The 26,231-nt window shown below is 57.3% G+C and overlaps 1 protein-coding gene across 6 annotated transcripts in view; it reads left to right on the top strand.

Moving 5' to 3' along the window:
- Nucleotides 1-26,231, top strand: part of PAK4 (p21 (RAC1) activated kinase 4) — a 54,060-nt gene that overhangs the window by 23,011 nt on the left and 4,818 nt on the right. The window contains exons 1-5 of one of the 6 annotated variants that reach the window (XM_030913110.1): nt 8,756-8,876; nt 19,954-20,026; nt 21,234-21,460; nt 24,600-25,058; nt 25,259-25,711. In XM_030913110.1, coding sequence (XP_030768970.1) covers nt 21,257-21,460; nt 24,600-25,058; nt 25,259-25,711 — 1,116 coding nt within the window. In that variant the 5' untranslated portion in view covers nt 8,756-8,876; nt 19,954-20,026; nt 21,234-21,256. Of the gene's footprint in view, nt 1-8,755; nt 8,877-19,953; nt 20,027-20,685; nt 20,958-21,233; nt 21,461-24,599; nt 25,059-25,258; nt 25,712-26,231 lie in introns of those variants that run through there. The other 5 variants (XM_010380925.2, XM_030913111.1, XM_010380926.2 and 2 more) reach the window with 5 other exon arrangements.

Below are 26,231 nucleotides of genomic sequence, written 5' to 3'. Positions count from 1 at the left end.
CTTGAACTCCTGACGTCGTGATCCACCCGCCTTGGCCTCCCAAAGTGCTGGGATTACAGGCGTAAGCCACCACACCCGACCTGCTTTTTTTTTTTTCCCCATAAAAGTTTCATAGTTTTACACTTAAGTCTGTGATCCATTATGAGTTAATTTTTGTGCAAAGTATAAGTTTTGGATTAAAGTTCTTTTTTTTCCCCTTTGGCATATGGATGCCCTGTTGTTCCAGCAGCATTTGTTGAAAATGCCGCCTTTCCTCTGTTGAATTGCTTAGGCTTCTTTCACAAGAACCAGTTACCACGATGAGATACTACATCACACCTACCAGGATGGCTGCTGTCAAAAAAACAAAAAGAACAAGTGTTGGGAGGATGTGAGGGAAATTGGAGCCCCATGCATTGCTTGCGAGAATGTAAAATGGTGCCGCTGCTGTTCGGCATAGAATTACCTCATGAGCCAGCAATTCTCCTCCCAGCTGTACGTCCCAAAGAATTGAAAGCCGAGACTCGAACAGATACTTGTACACCCAGGCTCATCACAGCCTTATTCACAAGAGCCAGAAGGTAGAAACAGCCCCGTGTCCATCAGTGGATGAATGGAGGAACAAAAGATGGTATACATCATGGAATATTATTCAGCCATAAAAAGGAATGAAATTTTGGGTAGAAGCTATCATGTGGATGGTCTTGAAAACATTATGCTTAGTGAAATCAGCCAGACACAGAAGGAGAAATCCTCTATGATTCCACTTGTGAGGGACCTAGAGTAGGCAAATACAAAGAGACAGAAAGCACGCATGGAGTCCCAGCTATTCCGGGGGCAGGAGGATCACCTGAGCCCGGGAGGTTGAGTCCAGCCTAGACAACATAGTGAGACCCGGTCTCTTTTAAAAGAAATGTATATATAGGGCCAGGCTTGGTGGCTAACGCCTGTAATCCCAGCACTTTGGGAGGCTGAGGCAGGCGGATCACCTGAGGTCAGGAGTTCAAGACCAGCCTGGCCTACATGGTGAAACCCCATCTCTACTAAAAATACAAAAATTAGCCTAACGTGGTGGTGAGCGCCTGTAATCCCAGCTACTTGGGAGGCTGAGGCATGAGAATGTCTTGAACCTGGGAGGTGGAGATTGCAGTGAGCTGAGATCACCCCATTGCACTCCAGTCCCAACGACAAAGAGAGACTGTGTCTCTAAATAAATAAATGAATAATAAAATATATGTTTATGTGTATATAGAGAGAAAGAAAGTAGAAGAGAGGTTATCAGGAGTTGCGGGAAACGGGCAGCTGTTGTTTAATGGGTACATAGTTGTTGTTGGAATGGTAAACATGTTTGGATGTAGATGGTGGTGGTGGTTATACAACGTTTTGGATGTATTTAATGCCACTGAATTGTATACTTACAGATGGTTAACAATGATAAATATGCTGTATATTTTGTCATCATACAAATACATTTTTGAAACCAGCTTGGTATGTTGGTGTGGGTCTGTTTCTGGGTTCTCTGTCCCGTTCTGCTGCTCCGTTGCGGTGACCGTCCCACCCCATCTGGGTTACTCGCTGCAGCAGGCCTTAAGTGTGGGGAGAGGGATTCCTCTGGCTTTCTCTCTCTCTCTCTCTTTTTTTTCTTTTTCAAGATGGAGCTCTTGAAAAAAGAGGTCTGGAACCTGGCATTTTGGAGCTCCTCTAGGGTTCCCCGTGTAGAAGATGGCACTGTGTTGGGCCCAGGTTCGGAGTCATCCTTGACACTACCTCCTCCTCAGCCCCGGTGTCTGAGCCGTCAGCGAGCACTGCCTTTTCTTGGTAGACATAGCCCAGGTCTGTCCCTCTCTCTCCACCGCTGCTGTCCCGGCTGCCTCATCAGTTGCCCAGACAGCGGTGCCTCCTTGTTACTCATCCTCACACCCACTCAGGCCCCTTGATCCCATCCATCCTTCACAGGGCAGCCAAAGTTACATCTGTAAAACCCAGGCCGGGACCAGGTGGAGTGGCTCCCATCTGTAATTCCAGCACCAGGGGAGGCCGAGGTAGGCAGATGACTTGAGCTCAGGAGTTCAAGACCAGCATGGACAACATAGTGAGACCTTGTCTCTAAAAAAAATAAATAAAAATTAAAAGAATACAAAAACCCAGGCCTGTCCTTGGCACCCACCTTGTCTCCCCTTGCTCTCTCACAATCTGCCTCCACCACACCGTCCGTCCCCCTTCAGGCCTGCTGCCCACCCTTCCCTCCAGCCAGTGTGTGTCAGCTGGACTTCCACATTTTTTGTGTGTGGTGCTTGACTCTAAGCCTGATGGGGTAGGGCCCACACTGCGCTTCTGCCCCCGCGCAGGCGGCACGTGATAGACACACATTGGATTTCTGTTGGTGGAGTCCATGAACGTGGGAAGGAGGTTGCGTGTGGCTGTAGCAGGTGACTGGGGGTGGAAAGTGTGCAAAAATGAGGACAGAGAGGTGGGCGTGACCCTGGTGAGGAGACGGCTTTAGCTCTGCGGGCCTGAGTAGGTTTTTAGCAGGAGAGGATACAATCAGATTAGATTTACAAAGGTCTCCCTGACCTAGCAGAAAAAGGCAAAGGCTTTGAATAGACACTTAGCGGAAGAGGACATTCTGATGGCTTTTATAAATACGAACGATACTCAACCCTACTAAATAGAAAAATACAAATGAAAACTAGGCTGAGGGGGGCCAGGTCTCACATATCAGCAAAGATCAGAGAGACTGGCCATGCCCCATGCTGCGAGGCCAAGGGGATGGGCCCCGGCACCACCGAGGGGCTGTGAGTGGGGGACAGGCCTCACGCAGGGCCACTTGGCAGTGGTGAATTTTGCTGGGCATTTACCCACAGACAAACTTGCACACCTGCAAGTGTGAGAAATGAGAGCCGCACACAGTGAGTGCTGCTGCACCATTTATAAGAGCAAAAGACAGGGAACCACCACTCTGGCCCCATGGGGACTGGCTCCAGACATCACAGTCCTTCCACACAGTTGCCAAAGCAGCAAGGCAGTGCTCCGCCAAGATCGAGGCAGGGGAAGATCACCAAGACACACATACCTATGCAGTGTGTCTGTGGTTTCAGTTACCCGTGACCAACCGTGGCCCGAAAGTACATGGGAAATTCCAGAAATAACCAATTCATTTGTTTTATTTATTTATTTATTTATTTATTTATTTTATTTATTTATTTATTTTTTTGAGACGGAGTCTTGCTCTGCCGCCCAGGCTGGAGTGCAGTGGCCGGCTCTCAGCTCACTGCAAGCTCCGCCTCCCGGGTTCACGCCATTCTCCTGTCTCAGCCTCCCGAGTAGCTGGGACTACAGGCGCCCAGCTCGTCGCCCGGCTAGTTTTTTTTGTATTTTTTAGTAGAGACGGGGTTTCACCGTATTAGCCAGGATGGTCTCGATCTCCTGACCTCGTGATCCGCCCGTCTCGGCCTCCCAAAGTGCTGGGATTACAGGCTTGAGCCACCGCGCCCGGCTGTTTTATTTATTTTTTTTGAGATGGACTCTCACTCTGTCACCCAGGCCAGAGTGCAGTGGTATCATCTCAGTTCACTGCAACCTCCGCCTCCTGGTTTCAAGCAATTCTTCCCACCTCAGCCTCCCGAGTAGCTGGGATTACAGGCATGCACCACCACGCCTAGCTAATTTTTGTATTTTTAGTAAAGATAGGGTTTCACCGTGTTGGCCAGGCTGGTCTGGAACTTCTGACTTCAAGGAATCCGTCTGCTTTGGCCTCCCAAAGTGCTGGGATTACAGGCGCGAGCCACTGCACCGGCCCAACAGCTTATACATTTTTAATTGCGCGTCATGCTGAGTTGTGATTTTTTTTTTTTTTGTAGAGACGAGGTTTCTCTATATTGCTTAGCTAGTCTCAAACTCCTGGGCTCAAACGATCCTCCTGCTACAGCCTCCCAAAGTGCTGAGATTACAGGCAGGAGCCACCGCACAGCCTCGGGATGAAATCTTGAGCCATCCCACTCCGTTCTGCCTGGGACATGAATCACCTTTCTTTTCCCACATATCCGTGGTGTATGTGCTACCCATCTGTGACTACTCCGTAGCTCTCTCGGTTATCGCATCTTCTGTTGCGGTACCACAGTGCTTATGTTCAGGTAACCCTTACTTTACTTAACATCGTCCCCAAAGTGCAAGAGTAGTGATGCTGGCAATTTGGATATGCCAAAGAGAAGCCGTAAAGTGCTTCCTTTAAGTGAAAAAGAGGAATGTATTTAACCTAATAAGGAAAAGAAAAAAAATTGTATGCTAAGATTACTAAGCTCTCTCTACAGTAAGAACGAGCCTTCTGTCCGTGAAATTGTGAAGAAGGGAAAGAATTTGTGCTAGGTTTACTGTCACACCTCAAACTGCAAAAGTTACAGCCAGAGGGCATAAGTGCTTGTGGAAAAGGCATTACATTTGGGGGATGGAAGACAGGAACAGAAACCTGTTCCAACTGATGGCAATCGGTGTTGGTGTTATCTACAGTTTCAGGCACCCACTGGGGGTCTTGGAACATACGCCCCATAGGTAAGGGGAACTACTGTGTATATGGTCGGCCCTTGGTATCATGGGCCCTCAGGATCACTGGTTCTGCACCCACCCATTCAACCAACCAACCAAGGTGTGAAAATTTACTGTGGAGGGCCAGCTTTTCCATCCGTGGTTATGGAGGGCCGACTGAGGGACGAGCATCCCTGGATGTGGTACCCCCGGCTCCCTCAGCTACCAGGGGACAATTGTGTAAATATATACATTTTTCTTTAAAATCATAATTATAAATTGTTAGGATGCACAGTGAAAACTGCATAAAACATAAATGCTTATGTTTTATAAAACTGATTACTATAAAGGGGAAAATCTATGTAGTCACCCCTCCAGGTGAAGAAACAGATGGTGCCAGCCTCCCCCTACCCCCAAAAGCTCCCAGGCCCTCCCTCCCCGCAGAAGCATCCACTCTTTTTAATTTTAATTTTTTTTGAGACAGAGTCCATCACCCATGCTGAAGTGCAGTGGCACAATCTCAGCTCACTGCAACCTCCACCTTCTGGGTTCAAGCAATTCTCATACCTCAGCCTCCCGAGTAGCTGGAATTACAGGCATGTGCCACCACGCCCGGCTAATTTTTTGTGTTTTGTTGTTGTTGTTTTATTTTTTTGAAACAGAGTCTCACTCTGTCACCCAGGCTGGAGTGCCGTGGCGTCATCTCGGCTCACTGCAACCTCTGCCTCCCAGGTTCAAGACATTCTCCTGCCTCAGCCTCCCAAGTAGCAGGGATTACAGGTGCCCACCACCATGGCCCACCAATTTTTGTATTTTTAGTAGAGATGGGATTTCACCATGTTGGTCAGGCTGGTCTTAATCTCCTGACCCCAGGCGATCTCACCTTGGCCTCTCAAAGTGCAGGGATTACAGGTGTGACCCACCCCACCTGGCCTTAAATTTAATTCTCTAAAAACATAGAGATGGGGTTTCATAATGTTGGCCAGGCTGGTCTCGAACTCCTGGCCTCAAGTAATCCTCCCGCCTTGGCCTCCCAGAGTACTGGGTTTACAGGCATGATCTACCGCACCCAGTCCGACTCTCCTGACTTTTGAGGCCCTCATATGCTTGCTTTTCTCTCTGTTTGCCACCTCTGTATGCAGCCTGAAGCAGTTTCCTTTTGCCTGGTTTTGAACCTTAAAGTCCGAGGACGGAGTACCGTTCGATGTTTTTGCCTCTTCTGTGTGGCCTCTTCTTTGATGCTCATCCACATGTAGCTGTAGTCATTCATTCATTCTCCCTGTCGTGTGCAGTGCCATGGAGCCTGTAGGTCACCCTTCATTCGCCACCTCCTGGGAACGAGCATTTGTCTTGTTTCCAGTCCCTTCTTGCGCGTGCTTCCTGCCCCATGGGCCTGCGTTACGCTGGGTGTGTATCCAGGAGAGCTCTTGCAAGGTCGAGCATGTGTCCCCGCTTCCGCTGGATGCTGCTAAGCTCCTCCCAAGTGCCAGTAGCGTGGGAGAGCCACGGAATGTTTTTGAGAAGAGCAAAGTACAGAATATTGTGTGTCGTGTGGCTGCCATTTCTGTTGTTTTTTAAAAAGTGGGTAATCGGCCGGGCACGGTGGCTCAAGCCTGTAATCCCAGCACTTTGGGAGGCCGAGACGGGCGGATCACGAGGTCAGGAGATCGAGACCATCCTGGCTAACACGGTGAAACCCCGTCTCTACTAAAAATACAAAAAATTAGCCGGGCGAGGTGGCGGGCGCCTGTAGTCCCAGCTACTCGGGAGGCTGAGGCAGGAGAATGGCGTGAACCCGGGAGGCGGAGCTTGCAGTGAGCTGAGATCTGGCCACTGCACTCCAGCCTGGGCGACAGAGCAAGACTCCCTCTCAAAAAAAAAAAAAAAAAAAAAAAAAGTGGGTAATCGTGTGTACCCGTACACACATGTAGGATCTCTCAGAAAGAAAAAAAAAAACAACCGGAAGTCTCGCCTCCAGGGCTGAGCTGGGCCAGGGTGGAAGGAGGACATCCTGTCACAGTTTACCCTTTGGTGCCTTTTGGCTTTTGAACCGTGTGCCTGTATCATAAAGACAGAGAGAAGGAAAAGGAAAAGGGGTAGATAAGCGTAAGTGTGGTAAAGTGGGAATCACTGAGAATCGCCCAGTGCAGCTCCCTCTCTGTCCCCTGGAGACCTTGTTTCCTGCGGCTGTCCAGAGCTGTCCAGTCCCCACCCGCTCCCCCGCCAGAGCCCAAACCTGCCCGTCTGGTTTGCAGAGCTGCCCCACCTGGCTCCTGCTCTCCGGGTGGTTACTCGACAGATGCCCCACCCACACCCCACAGGGAGGCGGTGGCCTGAGATCTGGGACTTCTGGGATCCCCCAGACCTGCCCTGCTGTGGTCCAGAGCCCAGCCCAGCCCCTCCTTGGACTTCCTCCTCACTGTGGGCAGGGGGTGGACGGAGGTGGAGATGGGAGTTCCAGGCCCCGACAGCTAGCGCTGGCCTCCCAGCCCACGTTCTCTGTGTGGAGATAACATCTGCCCTGGAGGAGTTGGCTGCGGGGGCAGGGGTGTGCCAGAGCAGGGCAGTGGGAAGGACCCAGGGGCCTCTGTCTGCCATGTGCCCGGGCACTTGCTCACGGTTGTCCCTGGATTCACCGTGGCCTGGGTACCCATCCTGGGCCCGGGTACCCAGCAGCCTTGGTCCCTACCGCCTACCGGACTGGAGTCCCTGATGGAGCCCCTCTAGGATGTCAGCTCCCCCGGGCAGGAAGTTTTGTGGAGTTTGTTCAGTGCTGAATTCTCAGGGCCTCCCACAGGCGTGCCTGGTATGTGCCTGGAGCTCAGTGAATGAATGAGAGGCGGGTAGGCTGCAGACAGCGACAGCCTGGGTGGTCAGGGCTGACATGGGGAGGTGCAGGGTGGAGTGCGCAGGGCTGGAGCCCGGAGAATACCTGACCCAGCCTGGGGTGGCAGGAAGGGCTTCTTGGAGGAGCAGGTGCCTCAGGTGGGGCCGGAGGGTGAGAAGGGATGAACCAGGCAGCCCTCCGCAGCCTGCTGGGGTGGAGGGGAAACAGACAGTGTTCATAGTAGAAACAGTTATACCTGCGAGCTCTGCCTCGGGCCAGCCTTTGCACGGGAGGTGGGATTTGAAGGGGAGGGAGGAGTGCGGTGGAACGTCTTTTTCTTCTGTTCCTGAACGGGGGTTCTGATCACACCAGCCTCATGCTCGGAGCAGCTGGTTAAGGACGCAGACACCAGGACAGACACCCGGCCTGGGAGTCCCAGCACCTGACCTCCCCCAGGCGTCAAGTCATTCTGCCTCTCCGGGCCTCAGTTTCCTCCATGATGAAAGGGGCCTACGGAAGGACCTGTCCCATTTAGGGCAACAGTGAGGCAAAGCCCTGAGCCCACGCCTGTGCCAAGAGCAGGGCCTGGCCCAGAATAAGGCCTTGTCGTGTTGAGCTGCCTATTTTCAGCAAGGTTAGTTTCATCCTGGTGAGGCGGCGCCGGCATGACGTTCCACCTCCCGGCCTCCTCTCCCTCCTCCTTTTCCTGCCATCCACACCTCCCAGCCCCATTCTCACACCTTGGCATGGCGATATGGGGGCTTCACCGTGGTCTCCCCTGACCTCGCCCCTCCCCCGTCAGGCTGTCTCAGATTCCTCCTCATGGGTGAGGGGGGCAGAGTGGCCCCTTTCCTCCAGCCCATGTTGGGCACTTGGTAGAATCCCAGCCTTGGTCAGGGTGGAGGAGAAGCAAGTTCCAGCTCTCCAGTTCTGGCTCCATGTCAGAGAGCCCACCCACCCCCCTCCCCGGGGCTCTGTACCTAGCGGCCCGTCACTCCCCAGCTGCCCCCATGTACGTACCCCGGTCCCTTGTTTCAAACCTGGCTGCCCCTTAGCTGCCTGGCCAGCCGCTTGCAGGCACTCAGCCTTGCTGTGTAATCACCCCTTCCAGCCCCTGGCACCTAGACTGGCATGTGGGGGCGAGGCGGGGTGTGCCTGTGGGTGGGAGGCTGACCCCGCTGAAGCAAAGGCTGTGGTTGGGGTCCCCGCCCAGCCCTGCCGTCTATCCAGGCAGCTATGGGCCACGTGGCCCAGGCCCACCCACCCCAGCTCCAGGCTCACCCACCCCAGCTCCAGGCTCAGCCCCGCCTCCCTCCCGCCCTCCGTGGGTGGAAGCCACAGCCAAGGCTCAACTCCTGGCCAGCCTGGCCGCGTCACCACCGCTGCCCTGGAGGCTGGAGCATAGAGCCCAGCCAGCCCTCCTCGGTGGGTGCCCACGTCGAGGGCCTGGGGAGCCCTGGATCTACTCTGCTTTCCAGCTGGAAGCCTGTTTTTCCACAGGCCCGCCCCATTGAGGGTGGCCCAGGAAGTGGGAAGGAGCGTGGTGGAGGTGAGCTGGCCAGGCCTCAGGAGGGAGGGGAGAGGGGAGGGCTAGGCTGGCTGCTGGGGAAGGAGGGTCTGCTCTCTGGCCACTGGAGCCAGTGTGAGCATGTGCGAAGGCTGCACCTTTCTTGGGGTTGGGGCGGGGTCGCTGTGTTTAAACATGTGCGTGATGGCAGGTGCCTGTCTGCTGGGGACTTGCAGGCGTCTGAGCGTAGGTCCCTGAGCCTCTCTGTGGGAGCTCGCTCCTGGGGTCTGGCTTGCATGGGGGCAGAAGTTTCTGTGAGACTGTGCCTCACTCACTCTGGGTGATCCTGGAGTTGACTGGGTGCACCTGGGTCCATGGAGGTCTCCTTGCCTGCTGTGTGTGGTTTTGGGGTCGGGGGGCCCTCTGGTGTAGATTTGTATCTTGGGGGTTATCTGTGTGTGTGTGTGTGTCTTGGGGTGCAGCATGGCTTTCCCTCGAAGTCGTGGAGTGTCTGCGGCATTGTGCGTGTACGCACGTGTCCCTGTGTTTCTGTGTGTGGGTCTCTGGGAGTGTCTGCATCTCTGGGTGCACGAGTCTTTGCAGCATGTGTGAAAGTCCACGGTCCATCCATGGCTCTTCTGGGGTCCAGGTGTGGGCTGACTGAGCCGCAGCCTTCCCACCCGCTGAGCGTGTACTCTGAGCCAGGCTGGCTTTAAGAGCCGCTCCCCCACCTTCTCCCACTGAAGCCTCAGAAGCTCCCTCTGGGGCACGCTCTGCTGGCGCCCCATATTCTCGAGACAGGAACGGAGGCTCTTGGTAAATGTCCTTTTCCTCTGCCCCGCGGCAAGCAAGGCACTGAGCCCTGGTCACCAGCCTCCTGAGCCCATGCTCCTGTACGGGCCGCCGCTGGGTGCTCAGGATGTTGTAGGGTTGAGGGTGGATTGCTGCTGTTGCTGGCTAGCCGGGAAGTTTTCTTTTTTCTCCTAAGATAAATATTGGAGAAGAATGGCCAGGGAGCTTTCCGTGTGACCAGTGCATGTGGCTGGAGGCCTGTGGTTTGTGTGGCTGGGTGTGTATCTGCATGTCTGTGTGGTGGTCTTAGGGCTTGGCTCTGTGTAGTGTCAGCTGCACATGTCCTGCACGCTCTGGTGTGTCCTTACATGCATCTGTGTCTAGGGATCATGTGTGTGTGTATGCATGTGTGTGAGTGTGCATGTGTATGCATGTATGTGAGCACGCATTTGTGAGTGTGCGTGTGAGCATGCATGTGTGTGTGCATGTTTGTGAGTATGCATGTGTGTGCGTGCATGTGTGTGCGTGCATGTGTGAGCGTGCATGGGTTGTGGGATGGTTTCGCTAGTTGCTGTGTGTTGGGTCTATGAGGAGAGGCCATGGTTGCTGCCTGGTGTATCTCCTGGTGTCTGTGCACAGCCTTGTGTGTTGCACAGCAGGGGAAGTGGACAGTGAGAGGGTTGGGTGCTGGGCCCTGAGGGGGCAGAGCCTCTTTCCTGCCACATCGCCCCCTTCCCCCTGCCCAGCCTCAGGGGAGGAATAAATGACTCTGCTCTGATTTCCCAGGCTGTATGGGCTCCCGCACACTCTCTGTTGTGGTGTCCATCCCCACCCTGGGTACCTCTGAGGGGTGAAGGGCACCTTTATGTCTGTGCCTTTTTGTGCTGGGCCAGATTCGGGGCAGGAGGGCTTGGCCTGAGACTGCCAGCCCTGGCATCACTGGGGCCTCTGAGCTCCAGCCTGGGCCTGGCTGGATAAAGGAAGCATCATCTCTTCATTCAGCCACACTCTTTCTCCTGTACCTTACCTTGTGCTGGGCAAGCCTGGGGACACAGGGTAGCTAAGATGGGGCCCCAGGCCCTGCCCTCCTGGGTCTCCCAGTCCAGTGGGAGAGGCAGACCTGTTATCAGACAGTAACAGCCTGTCAGGCTCCCCTCGCCCAACCCTGGAGAAAGTAAGGCTAACATATTTGCATAAGGGACCATGCCTGGCATCCTCTGTAGTTTATTTGTTCATTCATTCATCATTCAGCAGCAAGATTGGCAGTACTGATAACAGCAGCGAGCCTGCAGTGAGGCCCCACTCGGCACCAGCCACTGTTGTAAATGTTTTACACGTGTCATCTTATTCGCTCGTCCAACATTCCTGGGAGGTAGGGACTATCACTACCCCCAGTTTGCAGATGAGAACACTGAGGCCCAGAGAGGTTAAGTAACTTGTCCAGGGGCACACAGCTTGGAGTCATAGAGTCAGTACCTGGGACTGGGCAGTAGGCTCTTAACCACCAGCTGCCTGCTGAGCCCCTGTACTGCACCAGGCCTGTGCTGAGGACAAAGCAGTGGCCAGGACAGACAGGCCCTGTCCTCATGGGGCTGCCCGTTCATTGTAGGAGACATACTAATTAAGGACCATACAGACAAACGTAAAATTACAGCTGTGACAGATGCTGTCAAGGGGAAGGCACGGGACATGCAGTGTTTTTTTTAGACGGAGTCTCACTCTGTCACCCAGGCTGGAGGGCAGTGGCGTGATCTTGGCTCACTGTAACCTCTGCCTCCTGGGTTCAAGTGATTCTCGTGCCTCAGCCTCCCAAGCAGCTGGGACTGCAGGCACATGCCACCACACCCAGCTAATTTTTGTATTTTTAGTAGGGATGGGGTTTTGCCATGTTGGCCAGGCTGGTCTTGAACTCCTGACATCAGGTGATCCACCTGCCTCAGCCTCCCACAGTGCTGGAATTAGAGGCATGAGCCCCCGCGCCTGGCCATGGACCTGCAGTTTGAAGGAAGAGGAAGGGATAACAAGGTGAAGGTTGAGGGGTCAGGGGCCTCTTCAGGACCCAGGCTAGGGGCGCAGTCCGTGCAGAGGCCTGGCAGCAGGGACGGTGCTGTACCTGGAGGAACAAAGGGGAACACGGCTGCCCCCTCCACCCTCCACAGATGCTGCTGAATCCAGAGGCCCCCCGACCCCGATCTGCATCTTCACGGGCTTTTACCCATTGTGGGAACTCATGGATTTCCAGAGGCATCCCCCATGTGATTTGGCTCTTGCCAGGATACGCTGTCACTTCCCGAGATTCCCAGCCTAGGCCGTGTGGCTGGGTGGGCCCCCTGCAGTGGGGAGGGCCTGGGTGCACACAGTAGGGGGACGTTTTGTGGTGTTGGGACACACACCAGCTTACTTGCAGAACAGCCAGATTCAGTCTCTGAAGACCCACTTTCTCCCCAGGCATCAAGGTCAGACTTCCAGGCAGTGAGTGAACGAGGCCCAGGGACATGTGTCTGCCTCGGCCCCGTCCCTGTGCCCTGCGATCCCCGTGCCCTGCGCCTCCTCAGTAATGGCATCACTCATTTGTTCCACGGATATGTCTGGAGCACCTACTGTGTTCCAGCCACTGCTCTAGATGCCAGCGAGAACCAGACAGACAGAGGTCCCTGCCCTCAGGGGGCTGACATTCCGCTGGGGGCACCGCCAGTCAGTAGGTGTAGGATGCCAGGGGGTGGTGCCACAGAGACATAAAAAGTGGGGTGCACATTTTGTTAGGGGGTCGGGGCAGCCTTTCGGAGGAGGTTTTATTTGCGCTAAGACCTGAATATCAAGAAAGGCTGAGCAGTGCAGTTCTGGCGAAGGGAAGATAGGTGCAGAGGCCTGGAAGCTGGAACAGCTGTGATGAGTCCAAGACATACACAAAGGTGGCCAGCGCGGCTGGAGAGAAGCGAGGGGAGGAAGTGAGGTTTGCGAGGTTGGCAGGGCCCTCCCAGTCAGGGCCGTGTTGAGTCAGTGTTTGAGCCAAAGTGGGAAGCCATGTAGAACTGTGTGCATTTGTGTAATGTCTTCAGATTCCCTTCTAACCAAGGTGGCTTTTCTGGTCTTGGTCTGGTTATTTTCAGGGACATTGTCCCTCCCTGTTTTTGTCCTGTAAACCTCCAGGGTCCTTTCTCTCGAGTGGAGGCCTTGGCTGGAGCCGGGGCCACCGGGGAACAGGAGGCTGGGGTATGTTGACTTGCCTTCTCTGTGAGACAGAGTGGCTGCTTTTGTGACCTGGCACTGGATAGCCCTGGGCAGTGACTTCCCCCTCTGGGCCTCAGTTTCCTGGTGTGAGGAACAGGAAGGAAGAGGACTCCCCACCCAGCACCCAGAACTGTTTAGAGGGCTCCATGTGGCCTGGTCTGCGTGCCTGACATGGCCTGGGCGAGTCCACAGCCACGAAGGGGGGCCCCTGTGAGTCCCCGCCCTGCTCTAGGCACTGAGATGCAGCCATCGTGAACCAAAACGTGGTGTCTGTCCACATGAGCCACTGACTTAGCGAGGACGACGGCCACAGACAGGCAAACAACTGTAACGTGTGAGGCAACACTGAGGGCCTTGGAGGGAATGGACCCAGGCTGACCAGGTTCTGGGCCAGGTGCTGGGGGTGCCACATGGAGCAAGACCAGACCAAGCGCCTGCCTGTGAGCTCATGCTGCAGCCTTTGACCAGTTCTGCCACCTCCACCTTTATAGCGTGCCTGGAACCTGCTCATGCTGCTCCCTCTGCAGTCCCCACGGGCCTGTGCTCTTGATTTCCACTGGACTATCACAGCTTCCTCCTCCCTGGTACCCCTTTCCGTTCTGCCCCCACAGACTGTTCCCAGCCAGTGGGAGCCTGTGAACTCCTGAGTCAGGCAGTGGCCCTCCTGGGCTCAGAGACCCCTGCAACTCCATCTCACTCGGGAAAGGACCAGGCCCTCCCTGTGGCCCCCAAAGCCCCACACGATCTGCCCCATTACCTCCTTGGCCTGTCCTTCCACTCACCCCCTCGCCCACCCTGCTCCAGCCCCACGGCCTCCTTGCTGCCCCTTGACCATATCAAGCAAATTCCCACCACCCTGGCTGTTCCTTCCTCCTGGGCTGCCCTTCCTCCAGGGCCCCATATGGCTCCCTCTCCCTTCCTCACACAGGTCCCTGCTCACGTGTCCCCTTCTCAGCAAGGCCTGCCTGACCACTTTATTTTATTATTATTATTATTATTATTACTATTATTTGAGATGGAGTCTCACTCTCTCGCCCAGGCTGGAGTACAGTGGCGCAATCTTGGCTCACTGCAACTTCTGCCTCCCAGGTTCAAGCAGTTCTCCTGCCTCAGCCTCCCAAGTAGCTGGGACTACAGGCACCTGCCACCACGCCCGGCTAATTTTTTGTATTTTTGGTACAGACGGGATATCACGAGGTTGGCCAGGCTGGTCTCCAACTTCTGACCTCAAGTGATCCGCCTGCCTTGGCCTCCAAAAAGTGCTGGGATTACAGGCATAAGCCACTACACCCAGCCTGTTATTCTTATTTTTGAGACAAGGTCTCGCCCTGTCACCTAGGCTGGAGTGCAGTGGCATGATCACTCACTGCACTCGACCTCCCAGGCTCAGGTGATTCTCCCGCCTCAGCCTCCTCAGTAGCTGGGACCACAGGCGCACACCACCACGCCCAGCTAATTTTTTATTTATTTTTTATTTTGGGGGGTAGAGACAGGGTCTCACTAGGTTGCCCAAGCTGGTCTTGAACTCCTGGGCTCAAGTGATCCTCCCTCCTTGGCCTCCCAAAGTGCTGGGGTTACAGGTGTGAACCACCGTGCCCAGCCTTGACCACTTTATTGAGAATTCCAGCCTCCCCTCCCCTCAGCTCCTGGTTGCTACGTTATTTTCTATCTCAGCATTCCTCCCTGGACTTAGTAGATACATTTCTGATTTATCTCATACACTGACTGCCTCTTTCCTTCTAGAATGTGAATGCTGCAAGGACAGGGATGTTTCTGACTGTTGGGTGCACTGCTATGGGCCCCAGGCCCAGCAGAGTCAGCCTTCAGTAGATATGGACAGGTGCATGGGTCGATGCGGGGGTGGGTGCGATGGGGTCACTTGTGGGTGGAGTAGGTGTTTGCTAAGGAGGACCCTAAGGATGTGTCAGTCCCAAACCTGAGGACTCCTTGGAGGAACGAGGCTCAGTGCGGGAGGCCTGAGGAGAGATGTGGATAGAGGAGGGTCTGGGGCTGTGCAGGATGGGGGCAAGAGCTGAGCCAAGGTTTGGAGGCAGGAATGGCGTGGGGGACTCGGGACAGCAAGGAGCCTGCTGTGCTGGGACCGCAAGCCAGACTCCCAGCGCCTCTGCCATCAGAGCACATCCCCAGAAGGTAGGGGGTAAACTGAGGCAGGGAGGGGTCTTCCCAGAGCTGGTAGGTGAAGATTGTGGCAGGGTGGTGAGTGCGACCCATGGTAGAAGCCTGAGTGCAGGCTGGAGGCAGTGACCACTCTGGGTCCCTTTCCTGATTCGGGTTTCATTTTAGTGATGATGAAAGGATGCCTGTGGTCCTGGCCACCTCCCCTGCTCTGTTTCTGGGTCAGCCCCCTTCGCTTCCAGGGGCAGCAGCTTTGATCAGAGCCTGGAGGGGGGTGGGGCAGGCGGTAAGGGGTTTTACATGTGCACCTGCTCACAGCGACAGCTTTGTCACACAGTGGATCTTGCTTTTCCATTTGGGCCAATTAACCTTGTAGGGTAGAATGGGGGTGGTAGTACCCTTTTCCTCCCATAAAAGGTCAGAGGATGCCGGGGGTGACTGGAAAATCTGAAGCGTCTGCTCGGCCAGGTCAACGCTGCCTGTCCCACATGTTAAAGAATTCAAAAGATTTTTTTAAATTGGAAATAAACATTTTAGAGTAGGATACAAAATATGCCTGCATTTTTGCGATCGAATAGTGGACTTCAGAGGCATCTGTGCCCCGGCTGGGGCAGACGGCTGCATCTCCCTGCTGCTCTGGGGCTACTGCCCCCAGGTCCCAGCTGCTAATCTGAAAGATTTTCCAGGTGCTGCCGGACCTTGTCCAAGGCCTCTGAGCAGGGGAATAGTGCAGTGGGCAGGGACAGTCATTCCACAGAGTCCCTACCATGTGCTGTCCTGGGCTGTGAGGGGGCAAGACAGAGGACAGTCCCTGCCCTGTGGAGCTGACACATTCTAGGGGAGAGGCAGACGCTAAAGAATTACACACACGGCTGGGCCCAGTGGCTCACGCCTGTAATCCGAACACTTTGGGAGGCTGAGACAGGTGGATCACCTGAGGTGAGGAGTTCAAGACCAGCCTGGCCAACATGGTGAAACCCCATCTCTACTAAGAATACAAAAATTAGCTGGGCATGGTGGCGGACGCTTGTAATCCCAGCTTCTCGGGAGACTGAGGCAGGAGAATCACACGAACCCACTAGGTGGAGGTTGCAGTGAGCCGAGATCACGCCATTGCACTCCAGCCTGGGCAACAAGAGTGAAACTCTGTCTAAAAAAAAAAAAGACGGGGCGCGGTGGCTCAAGCCTGTAATCCCAGCACTTTGGGAGGCCGAGACGGGCGGATCACGAGGTCAGGAGATCGAGACCATCCTGGCTAACACGGTGAAACCCCGTCTCTACTAAAAAACCCAAAAAACTAGCCGGGCGAGGTGGCGGGTGCCTGTAGTCCCAGCTACTCGGGAGGCTGAGGCAGGAGAATGGCGTGAACCCGGGAGGCGGAGCTTGCAGTGAGCTGAGATCGGGCCACTGCACTCCAGCCTGGGCCACAGACCGAGACTCCGTCTCAAAAAAAAAAAAAAAAAAAAGAATCACACACACACACACCATATATGTGGTAAGAGCCCTGAGGAAAGATAAAACAGAGATGGGCGTAGAGGGCGACAGGACAGGAGCAGGGCTTGTGAGCACAGGCGGGCCTGGGAAGTCAGGGGAGGAGGGAGGTCAGTGAGAGGAGAGTTACAGATGGGGCACTCGCCCATGCAAAGGTGCTGAGGTGGGACCGTGTCTAGGATTTGAGGAACAGCAGGGAGACCTGTGTGGCCAGGGCACAGTGAGTACAGGGGTGCTTGGGAGGAGAGGAGGGCAGTGTGGTGATGGGCATGTCCTGTGGGGACTCTCAGGCCACAGGGAGGCATTTTGGGGGCCAGCAAAGGGTTTAAGGCTGTGGACTCTGGAGTGGGCAGGACTGGCTTCCAGGCCCAGCTCTGCTTGGTGAGTTTAGTGAGAAATTTTACCACGGCGGCTGGGGGTGCCTGTGAGCTCAGCTTCAGCGTCTGCTCTGGCCATGGGTCCCTTGTGGTAGTGGGAGTACCAAGCTGAGCCTCAGGCCACCTTTGGTGGGAAGGGTTGGTTTTAAGCATCTTTCCTGCTGCAAAGGCCCATGGGAAAGGCTGGTGAACAGCCGTGGGGGAGGTGGGGGCCCGGGGGCCCACTTTGTGCTTCCTCCCACTGCCTGTGGTGTCCAGGACAGGTCACACAGGAGGGAGGGACCCTCACTCAGCAGAGACTAGGCCAGGAGAGGAAAGGCAAGGTCTGGGTGTAGACAGAAAGAATGGGGAGGGAGAGGGGAGGCCAGGACCAGCCTTGAGAGGATGATGGTAATCATACAATAATGATAATAATAATAATAATAATAATAATAAAAACCAACAGCATCACCTCAGCCCTCCAGAGCAGCAGGACAGGCAGGTAAGAGCCCAGCCTTCAGTGCCTTCCACATACAGCCGCCCAGGTTCAAATCCTGGCTGCTTCTCACCGGCTGCTTCTCCTGTCCATGCCCTGGACAAGGGCCTTCCCTTCTCTGGGCCTCAGTTTCCCCATTTGTGAATTGGGATGAGGATGGAACGGGATTAGACACAGCAGGGCCGGAACCCGTGAATCTCTGCAGACAGGCCTGAAGTCTGGGGTCCACTCTGCCACCCTAGCTGGGTCACCGAGCTGGGTCACCGGGGTTAATGAAGTCCCCCTCTGTGCCTTGTTTTCCCTGTTTGTAATCCGGGGCTTATAATGGCCCCTCCCTCCAGGGCCAGATGTGGGACCTGGGTAAAGTGCCTGGAAGAGGGCTGGTACACAGTAGCTACTCAGTAAGTGCTGGCTGCTACTGGAATGGTGACCGGCACTTACTGAGCACTTACTGTGTGTGATTTGCCTTGGCTCTGATCCCAACCGCTGTCTCTGGGCCAGGCCCTCCGTGCTCTGTGTTCTCCGTAATTCCTTATAAAAACTCCAGTAAGGCCAGTCGCGGGGGCTCACCCCTCTAATCCCAGCACTTTGGGATGCCGAAGAGGGCAGATCACTAGACGTCAGGAGTTCGAGACCAGCCTGGCCAACATGGTGAAACCCTGTCTCTACTAAAAGTACAAAAATTAGCTGGGCGTGGTGGCAGGCAACTGTTAATCTCAGCTACTCGAGAGGCTGAGGCAGGAGAATTGCATGAACCCCGGAGGCGGAGGTTGCAGTGAGCTGAGATCACGCCACTGCACTCCAGCCTGGGCAACAGAGCGAGACTCCATTTAAAAAAATAAAGAAAGAAAGAAATACTCCAGGAAGCAACTACTGTCATCGCCATCTTTGAACGGAGGAGGAAACTGAGGCACAGCGTGGCTGAGTTGCTCACTCAGGGCCACATATTGAGGTCCCCAGGTTGGGTTAGATCCCCAATTCACAGACACAGAAAGTGAAGTCACACAGGGCAGGTCATAGCAGCCCTGCTGAGGTTTGGAGCCCTGGGCAGCCTGACTGCCAAGCTCGGAGCTGGCCCAGGAGCCCAGCCCCCACCCCTCCCTCCCTGCACCTGGGCAAGCCCAGCCTTTCTGCCTAGCTCTTCCCCCTCTTCCCAGGCCTGGCACGGCTTCTGTGGCCCCCACGAGATCAGGAGCTTATGTCGGGAAGGGAGCGCCTGCTGGGGAAGCCAGCAGGGCTTGGAGCTGCCCAGGAGGGCCCAGGGTGGGGCCCCTGCCTAGTCATAAACATGTTCAGTTCCTCTGTTTGTCCTGCCCTCTTTGCAGTGCCCAGAGGAAAGGGGTGGCCCCAGGCAAATATCCGGAGGCGTGCCCCTTGCCCCCTTCCTTTGGGGGTTTATGGGTGGGAGGGCAGGAGGCCAGGCTTCGGAGGACATACCCCAGACCCCGTGCTGCTAGCTGGGCCAGCCGCCCGCCTTCCAGGCTTCTCTTGCCCTGTCCGCAGGCGTCCGCCACCTCAGGGTCTGCCTTGCTCTCCGCCCTCTGGGCTTAGTGAGGGTCACATGGCTGATCCTGTTCCTGTGACTATGGGAACAGCCTAGTGCCCCGCAGTGGGGAGGGAGTGGGATGGGCGGGGTGACAGGTTCACGATGAAGAGTCACGGGCTGGGCATGGGGCCAAAGGGGGTGGAGGGACATCTGGGAGGACGGAGAGGCCAGAGGACATGGGACACAGCTCTGGAGTGACAGCAGGCAGAGTGGGGAGATGGGGACTGTTGGGTATGTGGATGACCCTAGGAGCTGGGCCTAGAGAGCTGCGAGAGAGTAGGTCAGGGCCACCAGGGATGGGCCCGGCTGGAAGGCCATGAGGGAGGGCTGGGCAGCGCTCAGGGCGCCGGCATTGGGCTCGGAAAAGGGGCTGGGCAGACACAGAGGAGGCCCCCGGCCCGCCCTGCATCCTGGGCCCCAGGGCAAGCAGGGAAACTGGGCCAACCCTGGGAGCCTTGGCCAGGCCGGCTCTGACCACCCGCTGGCCTCTTGGGACCAGTTGAGACAGGTTGACTGCCGGGTCCCCACCCGCCTCCCACGGGGTTCCCGCTGCCAAACCGGTTCCCCTGGCTGGCTTCCATTGATGGTCCTAGCTCTGGGCCAGGGCCTCACCTTTCCTGGCTGCTCCCATGAAGGCAGCCTGAGCTGGGCGGAGAAGCAGGTGTGGAGGGGCCACTTACATCTGCGCATCCTCTGTCCTCTCACTACGGCCACAGGACTCTCTGGGCTGCGCACTGTGCCTGGCTCTGGGGAGCCAGCTGGGAACAAGACAGAACAGAAACTCCACCTGCTTGTCCCCCCGTCCTCTGGTCTCAACTGTTCCCCTCTTCCGGGAAGCCTCCCTACTGCCCACCCCTCCATCCTTCCAGGCTGGGTCCTGTGCTTCCATCCCTCAGCCCTGACCACCTGGGCTGCTGCTGCATGGGGACAGGTCTGTCTGCCCCACACGAACTTCCCATGAGGTCAAAGGCTGTCTGGGCCGCTGCGGTGGCCACAGAGGAGGCCCATTGCTGAGTTACTCCTAAATGAATGGGTGAATGAGTGAACGGATGCATTCCTCTCATTTTACAGATGAGTAACCCGAAGCCTCTAGAGGAGTGGTCACCTGCCTGAGGGCACTTCTGTCCCACCAGCATCAGACCAGGTGTGTGCGACTCCAGGGCCCAGGCCTGGGACAGCTGGGGTGGGGCCTTCGGGGGGAGCAGGAACTGGGTCCCTCCTCCCACAGACACTGTGGGAGCCGCCCCGGCCATCACAGTGGCCCCCACCGACAGGCCCCCCGCATTTGCCCAGCCCTGCACCAAGCTCTTGGCTCCCAGTCACCCATGACCCCTCGCAGCAGCCCTGTGGGGGTTCATCCACAGCACAGAGAGGTTGTCACCTGCCCCAGGCCACGGCAGCATGTGGTGGAGAGTTCAACTCTGGCCGCCTGGCTCCCCTTCCCATCTTTCTTCAGGCTGTCTATGAGATGCCACCATCAGCATGTCTCCCCCTCAGCCCCTTTGTTTTTTAAAGTGGCTTTGATCGGGCGTTTGCTCTGTGCTTGGTACTATGGCAAGGGCCGGACTGAAGACCACAGATCCTAAAGATAGGGGAGTGTTGTGGCAAGGCTGCCTGGGTTCCCTCTTACCCCAGGGGCTCAGTAACCCTGTGCTGAGGCAATATCCAATGGTGTGTGCGTCCCCAGCCCAGACTCAGGGCTGGGCCAGCGGCAGTGGCTGTGGCCAGGCCAGCAGTGACCGTCCGTTGAGTACACACTGTGTACCAGGCATAGTGGGGGATGTGGGGAAGCGGGGCACATGAGACCTGGCCAGAAGGTGGCACTGACATTCTAGCGGAGTGGTGTGGATGCTGCACTCGTGAACCTAAGATGGAACAACAGACAGGATTTCCGGGCTGTGACGGTGATGTAGAGCGGGGACGGCGGAACACGGGGCTGCTTGCCTTGGGGTGGTCAGGAAAAGAGTCACTGCTGCTCTGAGAACTGAAGGAGGAGACGGGGAGCCCTGTGCGGACACTGGGAAGTGAGCTCCTGGCAGGGGGGCCAGCCTGTGCAAAGGCCCTGAAGTCTCGGGGTGAGAATAGAGAGGTGATGGGGCCTTGTGGGCCCGCGGGAGACAGAGCGGCAGGAAAGTTCTGAGCAGAGGGACATGGCGGCTCAGGTGCTCACGGATGCCCTCTGGCTGTGTGTGCCACACAGATGGGGGCAGGGGTGAGCAGGGAGGCCCGGAAGGAGGCTCCTGCCTCCTGTTGGTTCCAGTGGAAGATGAGATTGGAAGGGACAGGGCAGGGGCAGAGGAGGAAGAGACACAGGCAGGCTCTCACTCACCCACCACGATTCCCTCCCGCAGGCTGCACCGAGCCCCCCGGAATCATGTTTGGGAAGAGGAAGAAGCGGGTGGAGATCTCCGCGCCGTCCAACTTCGAGCACCGCGTACACACGGGCTTCGACCAGCACGAGCAGAAGTTCACGGGGCTGCCCCGCCAGTGGCAGAGCCTGATCGAGGAGTCAGCTCGCCGGCCAAAGCCCCTCATCGACCCCGCCTGCATCACCTCCATCCAGCCCGGGGCCCCCAAGGTATGCGGCACCCACCACCACCTTCCCCAGCCCACCCCCACCCCGAGTGACCCCAGCCCTCAACCCCACACTCGACCCTATGACTGACACCTCCTCACTGACATGGAAACAGAGACACACCCCAGCCTTCAACCCTGATCCTGGGCCCAACGCTGGCCTTTCACCCTCCACCCACCAGCTCCAAGTTCTGAGAACCCATGCCACCCCAACCTGAGCCCCCCATGACCCATCTGACAGCCCCCACACCAGCCTCCAAGCTCTGCTGTCTCCCAGACACTCATACCCCGGGGGCCGTGCTGCTGTGCCCCAGACCACACTCCATCGCACCCTTGAGTCTTTCCAGAGCTCATGGCAGTGGGAGACAGACCCATTCCCAGAGGGTGACAGCCCCAAGTGGTCAGGGCTTGGATGGGGAAGCCTGGAAGAGGCACCTGACCCAGACCAGGGCTCCAGGCAAGCTTCAGGGAGGAGGGGACACCGAGGCGGAGCCCAGAGCTGAGGAGGAGGAGGAGGAATTCAGCAGACACTGGGGAAGTGGGGCTTTAGTGGGGGAGGCCAGTCCTGTGAAGCACAGGCTTTTTGGTTTTCGGTTTTTTTCCTGCCATCTACAGCAAAATGGCAAGGTTGGGATTTGAACCAGTGTCTGTTTCCAAGGCCCATGCTCCTAACCCCTCTCCTGCCTCCATGTGAAATGGTGAGAGTTGTGGAGCCGGTGTCTGGGTGTGGCCTCGCATGAGGCTGGCCCGGCCTGAGTCCCTGCTGGGCCTCGGAAGCCAGCCTTGGAGCCTGGACTCTCCTGTGGTCAGTGGGGACTGGGAGGGGCCGCAGGCCAAGGGGAGCTCGGCCAGGTTTGCTTCCAGCGGGGTAGAGATGGGTGTGCCTGGGGACTGACCCTTCCCGGTGCCCAGCCCGGCCTGGCGGGGAGGAGCCCCAAGGCCCACAAGTTGGCTGTAGACACAAGTGCAGCCTCAGTGTGGTGGCCCACTGAGGAGTCCGTGTGGCCCACACAGGACGCTTTTGAATGCTTCGACTTCTTTGCCACCACTGAAAAAGTGACAGACCACTTCCGAGGCCGTTTCTGGCATCTGGTGACAGACCAGCTGGAGCCGAGTGGCAGTGGCCTCCGCAGGCAGGGTACTGGCTCTTCTGGGCCGCAGGCCACACCCGACCCGCCTCAGCTCCACGCCCTGCCTGCCTCTGTGGCCAGTTGCATGTAGACTTTGACCCACATCAAGGTGTCTCCAAAAACCCAGCTCCTGCCTGGCTCACCAGATGTGAGGCCTGCCTGTGACTGTCCCACCAGGAGGCAGGACACCTGAATTCACACACACGACCTGGTGGCCAGCACTGTCCTGGGGCCCCATGGGCACTTGTGTTTGCTGCCCTTGTCCGGGCCTCAGGCCTCCCAGGGCCCTCTCAACCCCATGTTTTTTTGTTTGTTTGTTTGTTTTTGTTTTTGTTGTTGTTTTTTTTTTGAGACACATTCCTGCTCTGTCTCCCCAGTTGGAGTGCAATGGCGCCATCTTGGCTGGCTGCAACCTCCGCCTCCTGGGTTCAAGAGACTTTCCTGCCTCAAGTGATTTTCCTCCTGAGTAGCTGGGATTACAGGTGCCCACCACCATACCCAGCTAGTTTTTGTATTTTCAGTAGAGATGGGTTTTCACTATGTTGGCCAGGCTCGTCTCAAACTCCTGAGCTCAGGTGATCCTTGGTCTCGAGGTGCTGGGATTATAGGCGTGAGCCACCGCTCCTAGCCTCAATTCTCTGTTCTAAGAGCAAAGACTGGCCTTGTGTCCACCTTGCTTTCTTGGGGCCCCTGGGCAAGGCCCGGCTTCAGGCAGACAGCCACAGCCAGGAGAGACAGGGCAGCAGCAGACCACGGGTTTTGTGGGGTCAGTGTTTTCTGCACATTAGAGGCAGGCCTCCGGCTGGAGGACGCCTGGCAGCCCCGGGCAGGGTCCAGGTTTTGTGGGATCAGTGTTTTCTGCACATTAGAGGCAGGCCTCCGGCTGGAGGATATCTGGCAACCCTGGGCAGGGTCCCTGTCAGCAGGGCCCACGTTCTCAGCTCACCGTGGCCTCTGCACAGCCGCCTCACTGACTCCGTGGTTTAGCAAAAGTTCACGGAGCCCCTGCTGTGCGCCAGATGCTGGTCTAGGTGCTGAGATGTAGCAGGACCTGAAGCAGACAGGAAAAAACAATCCCTGCCCAGAGCGTGCACTGGGCAGAGCCAGGAGCAGACAGATGCCTGCGTGCTCTATATCAGCTGCTGTCAGGAGCTCTGGGTAGAATGCAGGCAGGGCAGGGGCTGGCATTTTAGATGACGGGCGGCCAGCGGAAGCTTCACTGAGAAGCTGAGTTTTGAGCGAAGACCTGAAGGAGTGGAGGGAGGGAGCCACGGTGACCCTGAGAGCTGCTGTTCTAGGCAGAGGGAGCAGCCAGCAGAGGCCCTGGGCGGGGGCGTGGCGGGGAGACACCCGTGTGCCTGGAAATGGGGCAGGGGCAGAGGGGCCCTGCAGGACACGACTCAGACCACAGAGGGTGGGGACAGGGTGACTTGGGACGCACTGGACGCTCTGCCTGTTCCCCACCTGCGTTTGTATTTGCCACCTGGCTCCTGGGACCCCCTTGCCCTCTACTTTGGGACCAGGCCTTTCTGACCTTCCCTGTCCCCCACCCCTTGTGGTTCACGGGAGCAGAGTGTGGTTTTGGGGCTAAGGAACACTGGCGCACACAGGGGAGGGAGTGCCAGGCCAGGCCCCAGCTCGCTGTCATTTGCAGCCCTCAGGGCTGATTATGGGATGGGTCGGCTTCTGCCCTCCCTCCCCCAGCCCCGCAGGGCAGGACTATTCTGCCAGTGTGGGGAACAGGAGAAAAACAAAGGGTGCCTCCCCAGGGTCCCACCCAGCCCAGGGGGCAGCAGCCTGGCCATGGCGATCACTCCTCCGGCCCCTGCAGCTGCGTCCCCAGGGAGGGGAGGGGCCGCACCGCCCATGGCATTGTCACTCCATGGCATCTCTTCATTGCGTCTCTGTCTTGTCTCTGTGTGTGTCGTGCTGTCCTGTCCCTGTGTGTCGGATGCACGTCCTGTGTGCCCCACTCCTTGCTGGGCCCCCACCCACCATTGACTGGGACCCCAGACCATCGTGCGGGGCAGCAAAGGTGCCAAGGATGGGGCCCTCACGCTGCTGCTGGATGAGTTTGAGAACATGTCGGTGACACGCTCCAACTCCCTGCGGAGAGACAGCCCGCCGCCGCCCGCCCGTGCCCGCCAGGAAAATGGGATGCCGGAGGAGCCGGCCACCACGGCCAGAGGGGGCCCGGGGAAGGCAGGCAGCCAAGGCCGGATCGCCAGTCACAGCGAGGCGGGTGGCGGCAGTGGTGACAGGCGACGGGTGGGGCCAGAGAAGAGGCCCAAGTCTTCCAGGGAGGGCTCAGGGGGGCCCCAGGAGTCCTCCCGGGACAAACGCCCCCTCTCCGGGCCTGACGTCGGCACCCCCCAGCCTGCTGGTCTGGCCAGTGGGGCGAAATTGGCAGCTGGCCGGCCCTTTAACACCTACCCGAGGGCTGACACGGACCACCCATCCCGGGGTGCCCAGGTAACCCATCCCCCGCCCCAGGGCCCCACTGTCCCCTGCCCGTTGCTCCTCCGTCCCCACCTTCCAGCCCCACCCTGCCACCATGCATCTCATCCTGACCACCCATGTGTCTGTCCCATCGCTGGGTCTCTCTCCTGCTTAGGGAGCAGAGCTGGCCCCTGGAACCCATCACTGACAGCTGCCTCTCTCTTCTGTTTCAGGGGGAGCCTCACGACGTGGCCCCCAACGGGCCATCAGCGGGGGGCCTGGCCATCCCCCAGTCCTCCTCTTCCTCCTCCCGGCCTCCCACCCGAGCCCGAGGTGCCCCCAGCCCTGGAGTGCTGGGCCCCCACGCCTCGGAGCCCCAGCTGGCCCCTCCAACCCGCAACCCAGCCGCCCCTGCTGCCCCTGCCACCCCTACTGTGCCCGGGCCCCCTGGCCCCCGCTCGCCACAGCGGGAGCCGCAGCGAGTATCCCATGAGCAGTTCCGGGCTGCCCTGCAGCTGGTGGTGGACCCAGGTGACCCCCGCTCCTACCTGGACAACTTCATCAAGATTGGCGAGGGGTCCACGGGCATTGTGTGCATCGCCACCGTGCGCAGCTCGGGCAAGCTTGTGGCCGTCAAGAAGATGGACCTGCGCAAGCAGCAGAGGCGCGAGCTGCTCTTCAACGAGGTGTGGGCGCTGCTGCCATGCTGCCCTGCCACCCTGCCGGTCCTCCCACCCTGCCCTCCCTCCTCTCCCTGCACTCCTCTATGCTGGGCCAGGCTCCTCCCCTCCCCTTACTCCTCTCCCTCCCCAGGCCATCTCCTCCGCCCCAGCTGGTCCCTGCCTCTGTCCTCACAGCACTGTCACCCACATCTCTGTCCCTGAGCCCCAGACCCAGGGTTCCTCGGCCCACTGACCCCTCACCCAGTGCCTTCCAGGCCCTTTGCACCCACTGAAGCCCACCCGGGCTCCAGGGTACAGTGTCCTCCAGACCTGCCCCTCCTGGGTTCCCTGTGCCCCGCCCCGGCCTCAGCTCCTGGGCATCCCCTCGGCACAGCCCACACAACGACCAAGAGGATGTTTCGCGTTCAGGCCACCCCATCCCCGTCCCTCCTTAGAGACCCTGGCAGCGCCCGACAGTGCCCCCACAGTAGGAAGCCCAGGCCCCTTTGCCGGGTGTGTGAGGCCCCTCTTGGCCCCGTTGCGC

This window comes from Rhinopithecus roxellana, chromosome 12 (genome assembly GCF_007565055.1).
Source record: "Rhinopithecus roxellana isolate Shanxi Qingling chromosome 12, ASM756505v1, whole genome shotgun sequence".
Lineage (NCBI taxonomy): Eukaryota > Metazoa > Chordata > Mammalia > Primates > Cercopithecidae > Rhinopithecus > Rhinopithecus roxellana.
This window is presented reverse-complemented; position numbering and strand designations above follow the sequence as displayed.